The 19,023-nt window shown below is 40.8% G+C and overlaps 1 protein-coding gene and 1 long non-coding RNA gene across 7 annotated transcripts in view; one reads left to right on the forward strand and one right to left on the reverse strand.

Annotated features, from left to right (window-relative positions):
• Positions 1–6,909: 6,909 nt before the first annotated feature.
• Positions 6,910–10,618, forward strand: LOC143037491 (uncharacterized). The gene is made up of 2 exons (XR_012967472.1): positions 6,910–7,882; positions 8,002–10,618. It is a non-coding gene; the product is annotated as an uncharacterized LOC143037491 (long non-coding RNA).
• gzl (godzilla E3 ubiquitin protein ligase) overlaps positions 9,771–19,023 on the reverse strand; it is a 35,472-nt gene continuing 26,219 nt past the window's right edge. For 5 of the 6 annotated variants that reach the window (XM_076205789.1, XM_076205788.1, XM_076205793.1 and 2 more), the window contains exons 7-11: positions 15,781–15,955; positions 13,033–13,217; positions 12,647–12,806; positions 11,542–11,682; positions 9,771–11,234 (exon numbers count right to left, since the gene is read on the reverse strand). In XM_076205789.1, coding sequence (XP_076061904.1) covers positions 11,077–11,234; positions 11,542–11,682; positions 12,647–12,806; positions 13,033–13,217; positions 15,781–15,955 — 819 coding nt within the window. In that variant the 3' untranslated portion in view covers positions 9,771–11,076. Of the gene's footprint in view, positions 11,235–11,541; positions 11,683–12,646; positions 12,807–13,032; positions 13,218–15,780; positions 15,959–19,023 lie in introns of all 6 variants that reach the window. The other variant, XM_076205792.1, reaches the window with a different exon arrangement.

The raw sequence follows: 19,023 nt of genomic DNA on the forward strand, positions 1-19,023 counted from the left end.
ACTGAGCTTTACTGAAATCGGGTACTGTATTTTAGAAACAAGTATCTATTCTAAAAAAATTTAGGAGCTTGAATCTAACTTTTTTTGTTTGTTTAGGAATGAGGTGGAATGGGCAGGGGGATGGGGGATGAGGTAGTAAGTGTGAGCAAAATTTGACGCAGCCCAAAGGGATTTCTCCCCGTCTTCTCTTTTTATGCATGGGGGGATGGAGAGGGGGGGTCGCCTATTTAATGAAGCGGCCTTGCTGTGGATGTGCTGTGTCTTGCGACACTGCTTCTGACCCAGGGCAGTGGACAAGGTGCAGGGATGACCCGTCATCCGGGAGGTGCTAAGATAAGAGGGAGGGTGGAGGGGTGTGGAGTGTATTCAGGGATGGAATGACTTTATGCCTTTTTCTTTTTGGCTACCTCTCTTGTAAGGGGGAAAAAGCCTTGGTATATGTATGTATGTATGAATCTAACTAAGTTGTGATCGCTATTTGCAACAGTTTCACCGACTTCTACATCAGTTAGCATACTTTTGCAGCTAGTGATCAATAGATCAATTAAGTTTCCATATCTTGTGGGCTCTTACATGCTGAATTAAGTAATTGTCAGCAAGATATGGAAACTTACTCGATCTATTCATCACTAGCCGCGAAAGCATGGTAACTGATGTAGAAGTCGGGGAAACTGTTGCAAATAGCGATCACAACTTAGATTCAAACTCCTAAAAAAATTTAGAATAGATGCTTGTTTCTAAAATACACGATTTCAGTAAAGCTCAGTTCATAGGACTATGTCAGGAGCTTCAACTTACAGATTGGGAAGCAAAATTAAGCAAAAGACCTGTAGATCAGATATGGGAAATATTTCAAAATACGCTCACTAAGATGATTCATACTTACATTCCTTATAAGGACAAATGTCCCCCAAAATGGCTTGACAAAGAAACTGAAAAAAGTATTGCTAAAAAGAGACAGGCTTATAAGAAATATAAGTGCTTGGGTGTATCTAACGACTATGAAAGTTATGTATCAATACAGATTTAAAAAAAGACAATAAAAAACGAAAACGACAATACGAAATGAATATCGCTGATAAATCCAAAGAGAATCCCAAAGAATTCTAGTTACATTAAAGATAAAAAGATTGTTAGGAATCACATTGGTCCACTATTATCTGCTGACGGTCAACTTGAATATTCAAATAAAGGAATGTGTAATATTTCACACAATTATTTTAGCTCGGTATTCGTAAACGAATGAAGCGGCCTTGCTGTGGATGTACTGTGTCTTGCGACACTGCTTCTGACCCAGGGCGGTGGGCAGGGTGCAGGGATGACCCGTCATCCAGGAGGTGCTCAGATGAGAGGAAGGGTGGGAGGGGTGTGGAGTGTATTTAGGGATGAAATGGGTGGGAGTGTTTTTATGCCTTTCCCTTTTTGGCTACCTCCCTTGGAAGGGGGAAAAAGCCTTGGTATATGTATGTATGTATGTATTCGTAAACGAAACACCTCAAAGTAAACTCCAAACTGAAACCTGTGAAAAGACTAGGGTAAACTTACCACGGTAAATATAACAAAAGAAAAAATTAAAAGGTGTATAGAGAAACTCAAAGTTTTTATCAAACACCAGGGCCTGACGGTTGGCATCCAAGAATCTTCAAGGAAATGAAAAGTGAGATTGTTGTTCCATTAGAAATTATTTTCAAGAAAGCCATCATATTCGGCAATGTCCCAAGAGAATGGAAGCTAGCTAACGTTACTTCCATATTCAAAAAAGGTGACAAAAAACCTAATAACTATAGGCCTATAAGTTTGACTTCAATTGTAGGAAAAATAATGGAAACTATCATCTGAGATGCTATCGAACATCATTTAGAAAGTAACCGTTTGATAAATGATAGCAAGCATGGTTTCAGACGGAAACATTCTTGCGTGACTTACTCGAATTCTACAACACGGTTATCTCGAATTATGACAAAAGAAACAATATAGATTTAATATATCTAGACTTTGCACACGAAAGACTACTAATTAAATTAGCTTCACACGGAATAAGTGGTAGCCTATTAAGTTGGACTAGTAATTGGTTGAATGATTGAAAACAGAGAGTTGTTTTAAATGGAAAACTTCTAGATAGAAAAATGTTAAAAGTGGAGTTCCTCAGGGTTCTGTTCTTGGGCCACTTCTATTCATACTATATATGAATGAGATAGACCAAATCTGCTGATGATACAAAACTGTGCGGAATGGCAAATGATCACTAAACCAATTAGATATTCAAGCAAGATTTAGATAAATTACAGCAATGGTCTGAAAAGTGGCTAATGAAATTTAAAACAAGTAAATGCAAGGTAATGCACATACATACATGCATACATACATATACCTAGGCTTTTTCCCCCTTACAAGGGAGGTAGCCAAAAAGGAAAAGGCATAAAATCATTCCCACCCATTCCATCCCTGAATACACTCCACACTCCTCCATCCTCCCTCCCATCTTAGCACCTCCTGGATGATGGGTCCTGCACCTTGTCCACTGCCCTGGGTCAGAAGCAGTGTTGCAAGACACAGCACATCCACAGCAAGGCCTCTTCATTAAATCGGCGACCCCCCCTCTCCATCCCCCCATGCATAAAAGGAGAAGATAGGGAGAAATCCCTTCGGGCTGCGTCAAATTTTGCTCATACATACTACCTCACCCCCCATCCCCCCGCCCATTCCACCTCATGCATCACAATATCATCCATATACAACCAATTTCCATTCACCCCTGTCTTCTGTCCTCTCCCATCCTTCCTCAACAGACATTCCCCTCTTCCCCAAAGCCCCCTTCACCCCATCCATCCACCTCATCCTAGGACGTCCCCTCATGTTCACTCCCTCCACATCTGCCTTCCATACCTCTTTTACTAGTCTTTCTTCACTCATTCTTTCCATGTGTCCAAACCATCCTAATACTCCTTCATCAACCCTCTCCCAACTCCCTTTCCACCCCCATTCTTCTCCTCACCTCATTTCTCACTCTATCTAGCCTAGTAACCCCCATCATACTTCTCAGACACCTCATCTCAAACACATTCAAACTCCTTCTCTCTTATGTTCCATGTTTCTGCCCCATACAGTGCTGTTGGCACAATCACTCCTTCATACAGTCTCTTCTTAGCATCCATTCCCAAATGTCTATTCCTCATTACACACTTCAATCCACCAAGGCATTTACTCGCTTCTCTCAATCTACATTCTACCTCCACCTTTTCCTGCCACATTTGCACCCAAGTATCTAAAACTATCCACTTCCTCCAGTTCCTCTCCCTTAATGCTCACTTCCAGTCTACTGCCACTTTCACCCCTTGTACATCTCATCACCTTCCTTTTACCCACATTTATCTTCAACATACTCTCCCAAACTCTGTCACCAACTTCCTCAGTCCCTCCTCCGATCCTGCCACAAGCGCAGTGTCGTCAGCAAACAACAGCTGGCTCACCTCCCACTTTTCTCCATTTTCTTTAACCATCTCCAATCCCTGACCCACTACCCTTGCATTTACCTCTCGCACTACCCCATCCATGTATAAGTTGAACAGCCAGGGCGACATAACGCATCCTTGACGAAGTTCCACCTTTACCTCGAACCACTCACTCTCTCCATTTCTAATCCTGACACAAGCTCTACTACTCTCATAAAAACTCTTGACAGCTCCTAGAAGCTTTCCTCCTATCCTATATATCTGCATAACCTCCCACAGTGCCTTTCTGTCTACCCTATCATAAGCCTTTTCCAGATCCATAAAAGCCAAAAATACATCCTTCCCCTTTCCTATAGCTTTCTCACATATTTGTCTTACCACAAAGACCTGATCTACACAACCTCTACCCGTCCTAAATCCACACTGTTCCTCACCAATTACGCCCTCTGTTCCTCTCCTAATCCTCTCAATCAAGATCCTCCCATAAGCCTTCCCAACTACACTTAACAAGATAATCCCTCTGAAACTACTACATCACATTCACACTTATCCCCTTTTCCCTTGTAAAGAGGAACTATACAGGTACTCCTCCAGTCCTCTGGCACTCTACCCTCTCTCCAGCAAACATTAAATAACCTCACCAGCCAGTCCACCATCACTGTACCTCCTTTTTTTAGACATTCTGCATGGCATCCATCCAGACCAGGTGCCTTACCTGCTTTCATCATCTTAACAACTGCCTTCACTTCATCCTTCCTTATTTCTCCTCCATTTTCCTATTTCATCACTCTCATTTTCTTACCATTTCCCACTGCAACTATCTTTCCCTCCCTATCCTCCTTCACATTTAGCAACTCCCTAAAATATTCTGCCCGTCTTCCCCTTACTGCCTTCTCTTCCATTATCATCTCTCCATCTGCACCTTTTACCTTTTCTTCTCTACTTGATTCGCCTCCTCTTCCCCTCTTAATTTCTTTCCAAAACATCTTTTTATTACTTTCAAAATTTTGTCATACTCTTACCCCACTTCACATCTGCTCTCCTCTTTGCCTCCTTTACCTTTTGCTTTACTTCTTTTCTTTTCTTTGTACCTCTCCTATGACTCCCTCGTCCTATTTTGTAACCAATCTGTGAAAGCTCACTTCTCTTCTACAACCTTCTTTGTTTCCTCATCCCACCATTCACTACCCTTCCTTCTATTTCCTCGTCCTTCTTGTTCCACACACCATCCTTGCACACTTTGTGACTCCTTCCTTGAATCATCCCCATTCCTCCTCCACACCTAGCTCTACTCTATCCTTCACTCCCTCCCACTCCTCCTTCAGCTTCTTCTTGTACTCCTTCTCCTTTTCCTTTAAAGAGTTCACTCTAAGCACCTCCCTACCTTTTGTCCCTTTCCTCTTTCTCCATCTATCCTCCACTCTCAACTTACCTTCCACCAAAAAATGATCTGATATTCCCCCACCCTCTCCCCTTAGCACATGTACATCCTTAACTCTTCCTATCATAGTCCTATTTACCACTACATAATCCATCAACGCTCTATCTACCACCCTTCCATCCATCACCCTCTCCCATGTGTACTTATGCTTGACTTTCTTCCGAAACACTGTATTTGCTATCATCAACTCTCTTTCTAGACATATTTCCACCATCAACTCTCCACTACGATTCTTTCCTGGAACTCCACATTTCCCAACCACTCCATCAATTGGACCATTTCCTACCCTAGCATTAAGGTCTCCCAGTACTATTACATTGGCATTTCTTCCTAAATCCTCTATGCACTCATTTAAATCTATCCAAAAGGCCTCCCTTTCTTCTACACTCTTCTCACTGCCAGGCCCATATGCACTTACAAAGACCCACATCTCCTTTCCCAGTTTCACCTTCATCCACATTATCCTTGAGGAAACCTCCTTCCACTCCACTACACATTTACCTATCTCTTCACTTACTAGAATAGCCACCCCTTCCCTCCCTCGCCCTCTCTTCATTCCTGATAACCTCCCACTTACACTCCCAAACTTACACTCACCCTTCTCTTTCAACTTAGTTTCACTCAAAGCCAACACATCCATCTTTCTTCTCACAAGCATACTACCTATCTCTTCCCTTTTACTCTCATCTGTACCACATCCACGCACATTAAAAGACCCAAACCTTAGGGTGCTGGTCCGAAAACTCCCAGACCCTCTTATGCCTTTACTTTTTTGTTTAGGAATGTCCCCTGTGGGGCTACAAGGAGAAGGATGCCTAGTCCCACTCCCCGTCCCTTTCTTCTCGCCTCTTACGATCCAAGTGGAAATACTTGGTGGCAGTATTCTTTTCCCCCACCACAGGGAATTCCCCCACAGCAGAAAATGAATACTCAGAGAAATGGTACAGGACAGCAGCAAGGGGTTGGGGGACAGCATAACGGAGGGACAGTCGTAGTATAAAAGTGTCATCATTTCTCTATGAAGAGTTTTCCTCTATCATAGACAAAATGATGTGTGGCTCTGGTCCGTAGGGGTGCCCCATATAGACCCTAAAGTATCAACTGCATGCTACTTTGCCACAATAACAAGCAGCCAATACCCCAGACGGTTAATGCACATAGGTAAAAATAACAGTAAGTACGATTACAAGTTATTTGGAAATTCGTTAACAAAAGTGAATAGTGAAAAAGATCTCGGCATAATTATCAGTAACGATCTCAAATCATTCAAGCAGTGTATTTCAGCCTCTGAGAAAGCCAATAAGATTCTAGGACTGATTGCACGATCTTTTGACTTCAAAAGTCCATCACTCATTAACAAGTTATATAGTTAGTTCGTCCACATTTGGAATATGCTGTTTCCGTATGGTCACTGAATCTCATTAAAGACATTGAGACTGGAAAAAGTACAACAGCAAGCCACAAAACTGATTCCAAATACAGTATTGAAAATCATACGAAAATTGACTAAAACATACAAATCTGTTTTCCCTAAAAAAGCGTAGACTCAGAGGTGACTTTTTACAGGTCTTTAAAATTCCAAAGGGAGACATCAAAAGTGACAATTTTCACACTGAATGAGAATCAGACAAGAAACAATGATCTCAAACTGTCCGGAAATATATTCAATTTGGAAGTGGGTAGAAACAACTTCACCAACCATGTAGTTAATGAATGGAATAAATTTCCTGCAGAGGCAGTGCAATGTAGTTCAGTTCGAAGCTTTAGGAATCATTTTGATAAACACCTAAGCAAGATGCTGTAATGATTATAATTTATTTTATATTGTTTTTATTTTGTTATCATGTCTGTTTGATTCTCATTTATTATTATATGTCAATTTATTATTATTTTCTATTTACCTGTTTATTATTTAACTATACCTACACATTTATCTATGTATTTTATTTATTATTTACATTATTATTGATTTTTATTTATTATTATTATGATTTTTTTTCTCGCATCCGACCTAGATACAGACCAAAAGGTTTCCTGTCGGCATGCTCCGCCTTTGTAATCCTTTGAGAGAGGAAGGTAGATGGGGTTGAGTGGAAAATGGTTCTGTATAGATGATACTTTGATTCTAGGGAGGGGGTGGGGGGATGGGGAGTAGGGAGTGGTTGTGTGTGAATGATATTTTGATGCAGCCCAAAGGCATTTCTCAGTCTTCTCTTTTTTTTATGCATGGGGGGATGGAGAGGGAGGTCACCAATTAAGTGAAGCAGCCTTGCTGTGGATGTGCTGTGTCATGCTGCAGTGCTTACCACCTAGGGTAGTGGGCAGGATACAGGGATGGCCCATCACCCATGAGGAGCTAAGATGAGAGGGGAGGAAGGGGTGGAGGGGATTGGAATGGGTGGGTGTGTGTACTTACATTTTGATTTGGCTACCTCCCTTGTAAGGGGGAAAAAGCCCTTGGGATAAGGAATAGACAAGTTTACTTGGTCATTTATCTCCTCTTTGCCTTCTTCACATTACATTTTGTTTCCTTTCTCTTCTTGTACCTCTCATGTACTTCCCTGGTTCTATTATGCAACCAGTCTTTATATATTTGTCTCCCTTCCACCAACACTTTCACCTCTTCATCCCACCATTCACTGCCTCTCCTGTTCCATGAGCAATCGATTCGGTTTAATATCACCAAATTTCCCCCTATCAGTAGGCTAGGATGGCACCACTTATGGAGGACTTTGTAGGGTAAAATTTAATGAACAATGTGTTATCTCCTTTGATGTCCAGCATCCACACTCATATAGAGTGAATGTGAACCTTCAAGCAACTCTCAAGATATCCTCCATTATCATGGATCTCCCAAGGGACAGTCCATTGTCCCTAAGTGACCAGAGGACCCAATTTTTCCAGCCAATGCCCGAACTGAACAAAAGGTTTCACTGCATCTTGGGTCAGACACCTGAACATCTGCTTGATCAAAAGAACCCGCCAGCATGTGGGGAAACATCTTCATTGAACCCAACCTTTCTTCTATTTTTCCTAAATGTTAATATGGCAACAGCCTACTTGTACAGTTGTAAATCTGGCAACCCCCTCCCAAGGTTACTCCAGAAGTTGCATTGTACAGTCGAACCTCGAAAGCCCGGACCGTCATATGACTGGTCGAAATGAACAAAGGGCGGACTTTTCAAGCTAAGTTCCCTATTTGTCCGGTAGGTGGCAGTGACGGCCGTACACGTGTACTCAAACCCGGCCCAGTCAAGCCGCCACCAGGGCTGCCGTTTCGTAGAATTTTGTACCAAAACGTAGTAAAATAGCGGCATGTGGCAACTGCACAAGGACATGAGGAAATTTTTTCTACATAACAGCGGGCCATTAAAAACATTCAAAAACTCAAAATTTTGTTTAAAAATCATAGAACTAGTTATCAAATAATAAATGGTACATAAAAATATGACTTATTGGTAATTGTGTTACTTATAAAATATTATACCCCAAAAGATACGTTTTTACCGTGTAGAAAAAATTCTATGCTAAAGTTTCAGCTTTCCTTTAGCGATAATAATATAAAAAAATATCTTTTATATCTTACTGAATATGTTAGGGCATGGGGGCCTTATATACATTCAAGAATAAAAAACTAGAACCAACATTTTGTCAAAGTTTGACAAGTATATCTTGCTATGAAAATCTGCACACGCCCGAGAAAAATGTATGCCCTGGTATGGCAACACTACCATTCTATACGGCAGTGTAGAAAACGTGGCAACCCTGGCTGCCACCACTGTCCCGCGTGCATACCTTCCGATATCTACAGTGTTCGTAATAAAAAATACAGTACAGTACACTGTATATACAGTACATTTACATGCTTGTATTACAGTTATTACAGAATTATTAGTATTATAGTATTATTATTACAGTATTGTTATTATTACAGTGTTAGAGTATTATTCTTATGTGTTTCTATGCCATATCATACATTACCTATACGTATACCGCTACGAAAATCTACGGGTGTTAGGGCGAAATTTTCGATGACCGGACTTTGGGCATCACCGGACCACCCTTCCCCCCAATTAGTCTGGGCTTTCGAGATTCGACTGTATTTGTAGATGAGATAGAGGTCTGGAACATTAAAGCAAAGAGACTGCTCCGAGTTTGCATCTCTACCTATACTTATTTACTTAATGTAGAAACAACTCTACACATGCCCTTGGATCAACTAGCTGGTGGCAGGGTTTGAACTGTCATTACCTAGACCTCTGCTGCAAATAGTTATACCCTAACCCACTCAGCCAGCAAGCACCCGTGACATTGGCAATAAATAGCTACCTTATCACCTTGTGCAGTGGTGACATAATTGAAGGCATACTGGTCTTACATTTAGTTGCGGGTTCGAATCCATTCTCAGGAACAACAGTCACCTGCCCCAACTTTTCAAGTGCACAGGGCAAAAGCAATGGCTTTGGCTGCACCCACTCGGCACCTCCTGACATATCGATAGCCTCGGAACATAATTAGCTTAGCCGCAATAAATGAAGCTTTTTATGAGTCGGAAATTATGTGGAATATAATTTTTCCATAATTCCTGTAGTGGGTGTTCATAAAGATACGAACTTCTCTCCTGTAAAGTTTGGTGACGGATCTCTGCTGGTTAGTTACGCTAATCAACGGATAAGTAAGGTAAGACAATTCTGTCACTAGTGCTAGGGTAATTATAATCCAACACTATCAATATGCTCCTCACCACCTGGTCATCTCTATGTAGTATGGAGGCCAGAAAGGAATTTCCCCCAAATACTCAATAAACTGTTTATTTAAAGTTTCTATTCCTACCATTAGTTTCTGTAATGAAGTTTCAGGATAAGAAAGCAAACATATCATTTCCTACATATTTACAAAGCAATACATTGCTTAGACTAAAACATGGACTAAATATGAAATATAGACATGTAATAAATGTTCTAATTCAAAAAGCATAATACATGTCTGCTAAATAAAAGAAGTTTGGGTGAAGAAATAAATTCAGGATACAAGTGAAACTAAATTAACTTTGGCCAATATAAATACATGCCCTCTCGCACACAAGGAATCTCAACTCCCTCAGGAGACCTCTTCATATATACATATTTATGATAAATTCTTCATTCATAGAAACATATAAAATAGATGAGTAGACTCATTCCGTGGTTGAAACCAATGTTAGGAACGCACATATGAAAAACATACGTAGCATTCTTTTGACACAACTGACAGTACATTTTGCAGTCATCAATCCAAATTTCCGCAGCTGGGAATTTTGGGAGTACAGAACTTTGATAGGAAAGTGTAAGAAACTTCATGCAATAATAGACAGATAATACATCATTTAAGGACTAGAAGGTACATATGTATTTTTTCAATTAAAAACAACAGACCAATATAAACTTCAATTTGGATAGGACTGCAATCATGTACTTAATCCTTTCGAGTTTGAACATAACATGCAGTTGACCTCTTAGTTCAGGGCTGCATACTGTGACACAGATATGTACAAATGTCGAGAAAAATAACTCCCAAAATATAAAAGGAAAAGACAAAAATTATATTGAGTTGATTCAGTGCCATAAAATATGCCTAAAGGTAACCATATGTCATTATCACAGAAGAAGCATAAACAAAAGACTGATAAGCAAAATACAGAGTACATTCATATAGTATCAAAATGTAAAAACTGAATATACCTCCCTCTTTGAAATATCTTACTTTTGCATAACCATTAAAAGAACAAGACAGAGATCATGGTTCACATGTCATAAAATTTATTTGCCATTTCTGGTAGTTTAATACTTACATAGTTGGGATTGTAACTGTTACCCACGAATAGACTGCGATACTGAACAAGATTTTCTCTACTGTTAATTGTTACAAAATTACAGTTTTCTTTAGAATTCTGAACATCACTAAAGCCACCATTCATTCTCAACTCTTTAAAACTCTTGAATGATGTTATGGAACAACAATGCCTACGAGTTGTTAGATTCCTTACATTTAGCTTGGAATATAGCACCTAGTTCTCTTTCATACAACTTGCACTTCAGAATCTACAACCTGGAGCAACAATAACATTGTTGGTTTTACCACCACTGCTATTCCAAAGAACCAGTGAAAATATTAAATATGTGACACAAGGCACACGCCATCCAATCATACTACATAGTCCACAGCTGCATCCTCTCCTGCTTCTTCTGAGGGCTGTATCTGTGAAGTGGTCGTCTGTGGTGGGGAATTGACGATATCAACAGCAATCTGGACAGGACCCGGAGGGGCAGAATTTGTTGATGCAGAGCTGCCAATAGAAGTTCCTAAAAAGGAGAGAGAGAGAAAATAAACAAACAAATAAATAAATAAATAAAAATAGATGAATATATATCTTTGAGGAGGGTGGAAGGGAAAGACTCGGGTCTAGGGCCAAGTTTATTCCTGACCTGTCAGGAATTAACTCAAAACCTGTCACAATGTCTCAACATATATATGTCTACCTCCCTTGTATCAGGTAAGAAGCCTCTTGGTATAAACATGGACAGATTCAGTTTAACATCACAAACTCCCAATCTCATAAAGGGCTTGGTGCTGAATCCTGTGCTACTGGAAGTTAAGACATGTCCTTACCTGAGTTTCTCCTCCCTCCCCTCCTCCCATGGACCAGGACAGTCACCACAGGCAAAGACTGGGAAGAACCTGTGTCAGCATTGGCTGCATCAAGAGCTCTACAGATTCCCGGTCTTGTCTCCACATATTCTTCAACACCCTCTGAAAAACAAGAGAAAAAATATATAAATAATATTGAATAAATAACATACATATACATAAATAAATAAATAAAATAAATATATAAGAGATACACTCAGCCCTTAACTTCACAGTCCCTCAACAGATTTCAGAGGCAATAGATAAAATCTAGACTCAGAATGATGAAGATTTGGTTTAACAGAGACGAACTTCCCCAACAGGAGGCTAGGATGGCACTCTTTACAAAGGATTTTGTGGCTTGGAATTTAATGAACCATGCCCTTGGTCCAACTCGCTTGTGGCTAGGTTTGAACTGCTGCCACCTCAACCTCCATTGCAAGTAGTAATATAATACTAACCCACTCAGCCAGTGAGCATCAAGTCTAACAATAAATTACTATAAATATGTTGAGTTTATCATATTTATTGGAACAATGCCCCCATCTTTTTTCCTCCACAAAATGGGTGGACTGTGTTGGTGACAAAAGAAAAGAAACATCTTCCCAGCAAGGAGGATGTTACAATAAATAAAATTAAATGCTATGAAGAGCAAGGAAACATGGTGGTGGCGATACAGTCACCAGCTGAGAGTGAGCGAGTGAGTGAGTGAGAGAGAGAGAGAAGAGAGGAGGGAGGGGGAGGGAGAGACAGAGAGAGGGAGAGTGAGAGAGAGAGAGAGAGAGAAGGGAACATCCCAAGCAGGTACTCATGATACAGTCCCCTCCAACTGAGAGAGAGAGAGAAGAGAGGAGGGATGGGGAGGGGGAGGGAGAGAGGGTGAGGGAGAGGGAGAGAGAGAGAGAAAGAGAGAGAAGGGAACATCCCAAGCAGGTACTCATGATACAGTACCCCCAACTGAAGAACAAACCTATAGTGAAATAGTGAATGTGTGTGTACACATACACTGTGTACGTGTGCAGGTGTGTGTGTGTGAAAAATTTGTCACATAAATGCAGCAGAGTACTTTCAAATCCTATTTACTTACCAGCTTCCACCTCCTCCTGTGCTTGTTCTTCCTCCCTCTCTTCCTCTTCTGAAGAACTGTCTTCATCCAGCTGCTGGTAACCCTCAGGCCCGGTCTCAATGCGCCGCGGACGGCGACTTCTTTGGCCAGCTGCTCGCTCGGCAGCTTGGAATGGATTTTCCTGGTACCAAGGAATAAAAAAAATCCTTAAAGACTTGTATCCAGCTCTAACAATAAATCTGTGGAATCTTGAATGACAGTTTTAATTATCAAAGGAAATAATCAAGCAATGAACTTCTTATCTAACAGAAAACTTTAGGTTTTTTTTTTTTCTAATGGCATTGCAAAAAGTAAAGATTTTCCTTGGCAGAGCCCAAAAGCAGTCACTGAATGATAACACCACTCACCCTTTGTTGACTAAATGTTCCTCCCTGAGTTCCACCTTCCGAATTGATCAGAGGACTTGTCTCGTCTTCTGAGTCGGAATCGATGTCAGAGGGCCGCTCATTCCCCGTGAATACCTTACGCTTGCACACGGGGCAAACACGTCTATTCTTGGTCAACCAAGGGTCGATACACTTGCAGTGGTATGCTGTATGAGGAAAAGACGGCAGTTTTTCAGATATTATGTGAAGTCAACAACAGAGATGGTTGAATTTCAAGGATAAGATAGAGACATGTCATGTGTGCATAAGACGTCTGTAAACAATGGACAATTTCCAGTGGTTTCCAGTTAACCACTTCCATACGGTGACGCCTACGTAGGCGGCATGAGGAGCAAGTGGGTACCTGATGATGCCGACGTCGCCATCTTTATTTTATTTATTGTAATCCTACCTACGTAACTTTCATTCTCTCTAAACTGGCTTCATCATATTTTCTATGGTTATCAAAATACACGGGTGAAAGAGAACGAACAATTGAGCACTTTATTTTTTATAATGCGATTATTATGATGCAACATTGCACGTCGGGCAGCTAATGCTGCCAGACATGCGATGTGCCCCGGAGTGAAGAGGTTAATTATACTTTAATATGGATAAAACATTTTGTAAATTTTTCTTTTATTGGTAAAGCTAATATAGGAAGTGTAACATAAAGGCAATGATGGGTGTATGCTTTAACTCTGCCAACTCCACTTAGTTTGACTTGGCTACCTCCCTTAAAAGGGGGAAAAAGCTCTTGGTATATAGAACCCCACTTACAAGGGAGAAAAGGCTATGTGGTATTAAGATAAAGTTATGAACATTTACAAAGCCTATAGGTAATATAATACATATTTTCTACTGGTTGCTGCCAGCCAATTACATTAACCTCTTCAATACGAGTCAAATATTCATGCATACATGAGCTGTCTAATGTATAATGATGCATAACAATACGTGTATTATCAAATATAAAGTTACAGCTGTTATTCTCTTTCACCCAAAATGTTTGTAACCAAAGTCTTTTTCCCCCTTACACGGGGGGTAGCCAACACTACTATAACACAACTACAAAATAAATATAATCAGGAAGCCAATACTGGCATCCTCATTTATTCACTCATGCCTCATGATGCCAATATAGGCATCATCGTAAGCGAAGGGATGAACTAAAAGATATTTCTTCAAACCAAATTTTCCTTTCCATTAACCACTTCAGTACGGGACTTAAATCTCGCGGGCAGCAGCCAATGCCAGCCGTATGACATAATGTAATAATATTCGCATCATAAAATATAGTCGCCGCTTATATCGATCGTTCTCTCTTTCACCCGCGAATTTTGAAAACCACAGAGAATGGGATTCAGGGCGCATTTGGAAGAATGTAAAAACACAGGGGCGACTACAATAAATATAATCAAGACGCCGATATGGCAGCGTCGCGAATCCACTTGCTCCTCATGACGCCTACGTGTGCGGCACCGTATGGAAGGGGTTAAGCTTTTCAAAGCACCATTCAACTTACATATGTTTTGGTTACTGTACTGCCTTAAGTCCAAGAATAACTTCCTAATAAACGCATTTTTTCCATGTGTCCAAACCATCCCAATACTTTTTCATCAGCCCTATCTGCCATCTCCTTTTCCACCCTAGCTCTCCTCACCTCATTTCTCAATCTATCTAACCTCATCTCAAACTCAACCTCTTCAATACGAATCAAATTCTTGCACGCAGCATCAGATGCCTGATGTACGATGATCTGATGATGCATCACAATACTTGCATTATAAGATACAAAGTCATTGCTGATTTACTTGTTCTGTTTCACTCTAATAATAAACACACAAAACATGATCAAATTATCTTTCACTCTAATAATAAGCTTAGAAAACATGGTAAAGTTCTCTTTCACTCTAATAATAAACACACAAAACACGAACAAGTTCTCTTTCACTCTAATAATAAACACAGAAAACATGGTCAAGTTCTCTTTCACTCTAATAATAAACACACAAAACATGATCAAGTTCTCTTTCACTCTAATAATAAACACAGAAAACACAGTAAAGTTCTCTTTCACTCTTATAATAAACACACAAAACACAATCAAGTAGGTTCACAGATTTCGGAGGTCACTCTGCCATAACTACAAGATTAATATAATCAGAATGCCAATGCTGGCATCCTTGTATATCCACTCACACCTCATGAAGCCTACGTAGGCGTCATCGTATGGAAGGTTAAACATTTCCTCTTTGGCTTTTTTAAATTCCATGTCTTTGCCCCATACAGTGCTGTCAGTACAATCGTCTTTTCATATTCCTTTTTGCATCCATTCTCATATGTCTATTTCTCACGACACATTTTAATCCCACCGAAGGTATTTACTTGGTACTCTCAGTCTACAATTTGCTTCCACTGCCACTCCTCCCTTTCTTGCCACATGTGACCCCAAATACCTAAAGTTATCCACTTCCTTCAACCAACTTACTTCTAACTTGCTGCCATCCTCTCACTTTGTACATCTCATCACCTTACTTTTGCCACATTTACCTTCAACTTTCTACCACATATCCTCCCAAACTCCCTCATTAACTTCCTTAATCCCTACTCTGACCAAGATCAACTAGCAATATAATAAAGACCTTGAAAATATGGCCATGAAAATTGGCACTCTTAGATTGTCTTATTTTTTTTAAGATACAACATAAAGTTCTTCAGTAGCCTCACCATGGGAACAAGGAAGAACACGGAGCTTGTCATTATCTACATAGTCTTCTAGGCAGATTGCACAGCAGTCATAAGGGTCACCTTTCTTGAACTTATGAATGGGAAGTTTCTTCAATGCCGAAGAAGAAAGACGATGACGTCTTGATCGCCTATAGTCACGCACACACTTCACCACCTGCTTATGGGATAAAAGTTGTATTAGTATACATCGACGTATTCCCAATTAGTATGTATCACTTTCCACATGATCTAAATTCACAGAAAGATGGTGCTGAAGTGCAGTGAACACCAAGAGACCAAAACTATGACCCCCCACCCCAACCCCGAGCCCACCCAAGGAAGGACGACAACCAAACCAGACTATCATGAACAACACGCATAATCATACACATATCCCATACCAAGCCCTCTACACTCCCTCCTCTCCTGATATCACCTTTTGCTCCCCCTGCCTAACCCCAACAACATCATGGAGAGTGGTCGGAGCCCTTGGCTCTGACCACCTTCCAATCATCATCACCACCAAAACAAGATGCACCCCAGCTGGCCACAGACACACTTACACCAATTACAAGAGAGCTAACTGGGAAGCTTTTACTGAAGAGACAGAACAACATTTTGAAACACTTAACAGTACACCAATCACAAACATAAACAATGCTGTGCACGCTTTTAATACAATCATACAAAACGCAGACAAGAGATACATCCCTAGAGGCAACAGAAAATCACACAACCCTAACTTCACACCAGAAATCCAAGGCCTCATCAGACAACGTGACACACTTAAACACGATACCCCCACACCTATCCCTCAAAACATAGCAGACCAAATACAAACACTAAACACTGTGATTGCCAATAAAATACATGAACAAAAAACACAAAATTGGCAAAACTTTATCAATACACTTGATCACAAAACAAACACCAGCAAATTGTACAAAACACTCAACAGCATCACACTATCCAACACTAACACTACACGCTCTCACGCAGCAATAATCACAACAACAGATAATCTACCCTCAAACAGACAACAAGCAAACGCACTCATACATCATTTTGCACAGACGAGCCATCTTACATCCCACCCTGACGACCGACGCACCATTCGACGTAAGAAAGACTTCCCCACAGACTCAGACTATACACCCTTCATAGACAGTCAGACAAAACTCATAATGCATAATCTCAAGCACTCATCTGCCTGTGGCCCTGATAACATAAGCAACATCCACCTAAAACACATTGGACCACAAGGTATACACGCACTCACAAACATTGCAAACTACAGCTATTCACACAACACTATACCCGACATCTGGAAGCATGGTAAAATAATCACCATTCCAAAACCGAACAAAGACCCAACAATCCCAACATCGCACCGCCCAATCACACTTCTCTGCACCCCCTCAAAAGTCATTGAATGCCTAATACTTAAACTTGTCACACCATATATTCCCCTTGCTGACTCACAACACGGTTTTAGGCCACTACACTCCACAAACACTCTTCTGACAAACCTCACACAAAGAATTTTAGATGGCATCAATTCAGATAGGCCCCACCACAGAACACTTCTTATAACATTGGACATTAGTAAAGCTTTTGATGCTATCCCCCGCCACAACCTAACAAATAAAATATATAACACAGACATGCACAATAACACCAAAAGATGGCTGGCCAATTATCTGGCAGGCAGGAATGCTCATGTGTCATATAATGGCCAATCATCGCACATCAGAAACATTAAGAACGGAGTACCACAGAGCTCAGTTCTATCCCCCACATTATTTAATCTATACATGCATGACTTACCCACACCAGACACCTCAGAAATACAAACCTCTTCCTACGCAGATGACATAACAATCACATGCACACATCGTAACACAGACAAAGCTGCAGAAATAATCCAGCCTTACCTTGACACACTCAACACATGGTTCATCACAAACAGACTCAAAATAGCTCCAACTAAATCTACAGCAACACTTCTCACCAACTGGACAAAAGAACACAAATACATACCTCATCTCTACATCAACAACACTCTAATACCACACACAAACACACCGAAAATTCTTGGTGTAACATACGATACATCCATGTCTTTCAAACAACACCTCACAAACATAAAAAACAAATGCACACCTAGACTTAACGCACTTAAGTCAATCACTGGAACAACATTTGGACAAAACAAAGAAACTAATATAACAATATACAAACAATGCATACGCTCAGTGATGAATTATGCGAGTCCTGCATGGGCTCCTAATCTCAGTGAGACACACCACAACACCCTTCAAACCATACAAAACAAAGCCCTAAAAACAATTACAGGCTGCACAAATACAACACCTACAGACCATTTACACCATGAAACAAAAGTCCTCAAAGTCAAGGACCACCTCGACATGAGAGGCACACAAACACTTGCTGCAGCCACCACAAACACATCACACCCGCTACACTACATAGCAAAACACCCACACACACCAAGAAACATTAAAACTACACCCAAAGACCTTTATTACGCACAGATACTCTCTTCTCTTCCTCCACAACCACCAAATACCAGCCTCCGGAAACATATTCATAATCATATCACTCACCGCTCCATTAACACACTGAAAGACAACACACTGCTGCATGCCAGACCCCCTGATATCCACCCTTCTGAATCCTCTCTCCCACGAAAGGACAGAGTCCACTTGGCCAGACTGCGATGCGGTCACCACCCAGCACTTCTAAGCTACCAGAAGAGGCTGGACGACCGTGTTGTGAACAGCTGCCCAGGATGTAACACTTCACCCCATACCATACAACACATAATGGAAGACTGCATTATACACAATCATGCACGCAAACAACACAACATACACTCTATAAAGGATTTGTGGGAAAACCCAGTTTCGGCTGTGGCCTTCCTTGGGGAGACGGGACTGCTCGGACAGACAGTCTAGGGAACGACAACAACAACAACAACAACCAAACCTTGCCAAAGATACCAAAAGGATGCTACACTCCCCACCTCATCAAAGAGGTGGGACCCCATGGGGCTTCAATGAAACTTGGGGCAACTGAATTGAATTTGTATATGGATGCCATAGTGGGAAATGAATGCATTCAAGAAGTGACAGACCATTCTGTGGTATCCGGAGTGGATGACAAGAGAGAATGTCTGATTAACCCTCCAAGGGGTGCAATTGCTGATGGCACGTATTTCAA

This window comes from Oratosquilla oratoria, chromosome 22, assembly GCF_046742065.1.
Source record: "Oratosquilla oratoria isolate Oo_2021 chromosome 22, ASM4674206v1, whole genome shotgun sequence".
Taxonomy (NCBI): Eukaryota; Metazoa; Arthropoda; class Malacostraca; order Stomatopoda; family Squillidae; genus Oratosquilla; species Oratosquilla oratoria.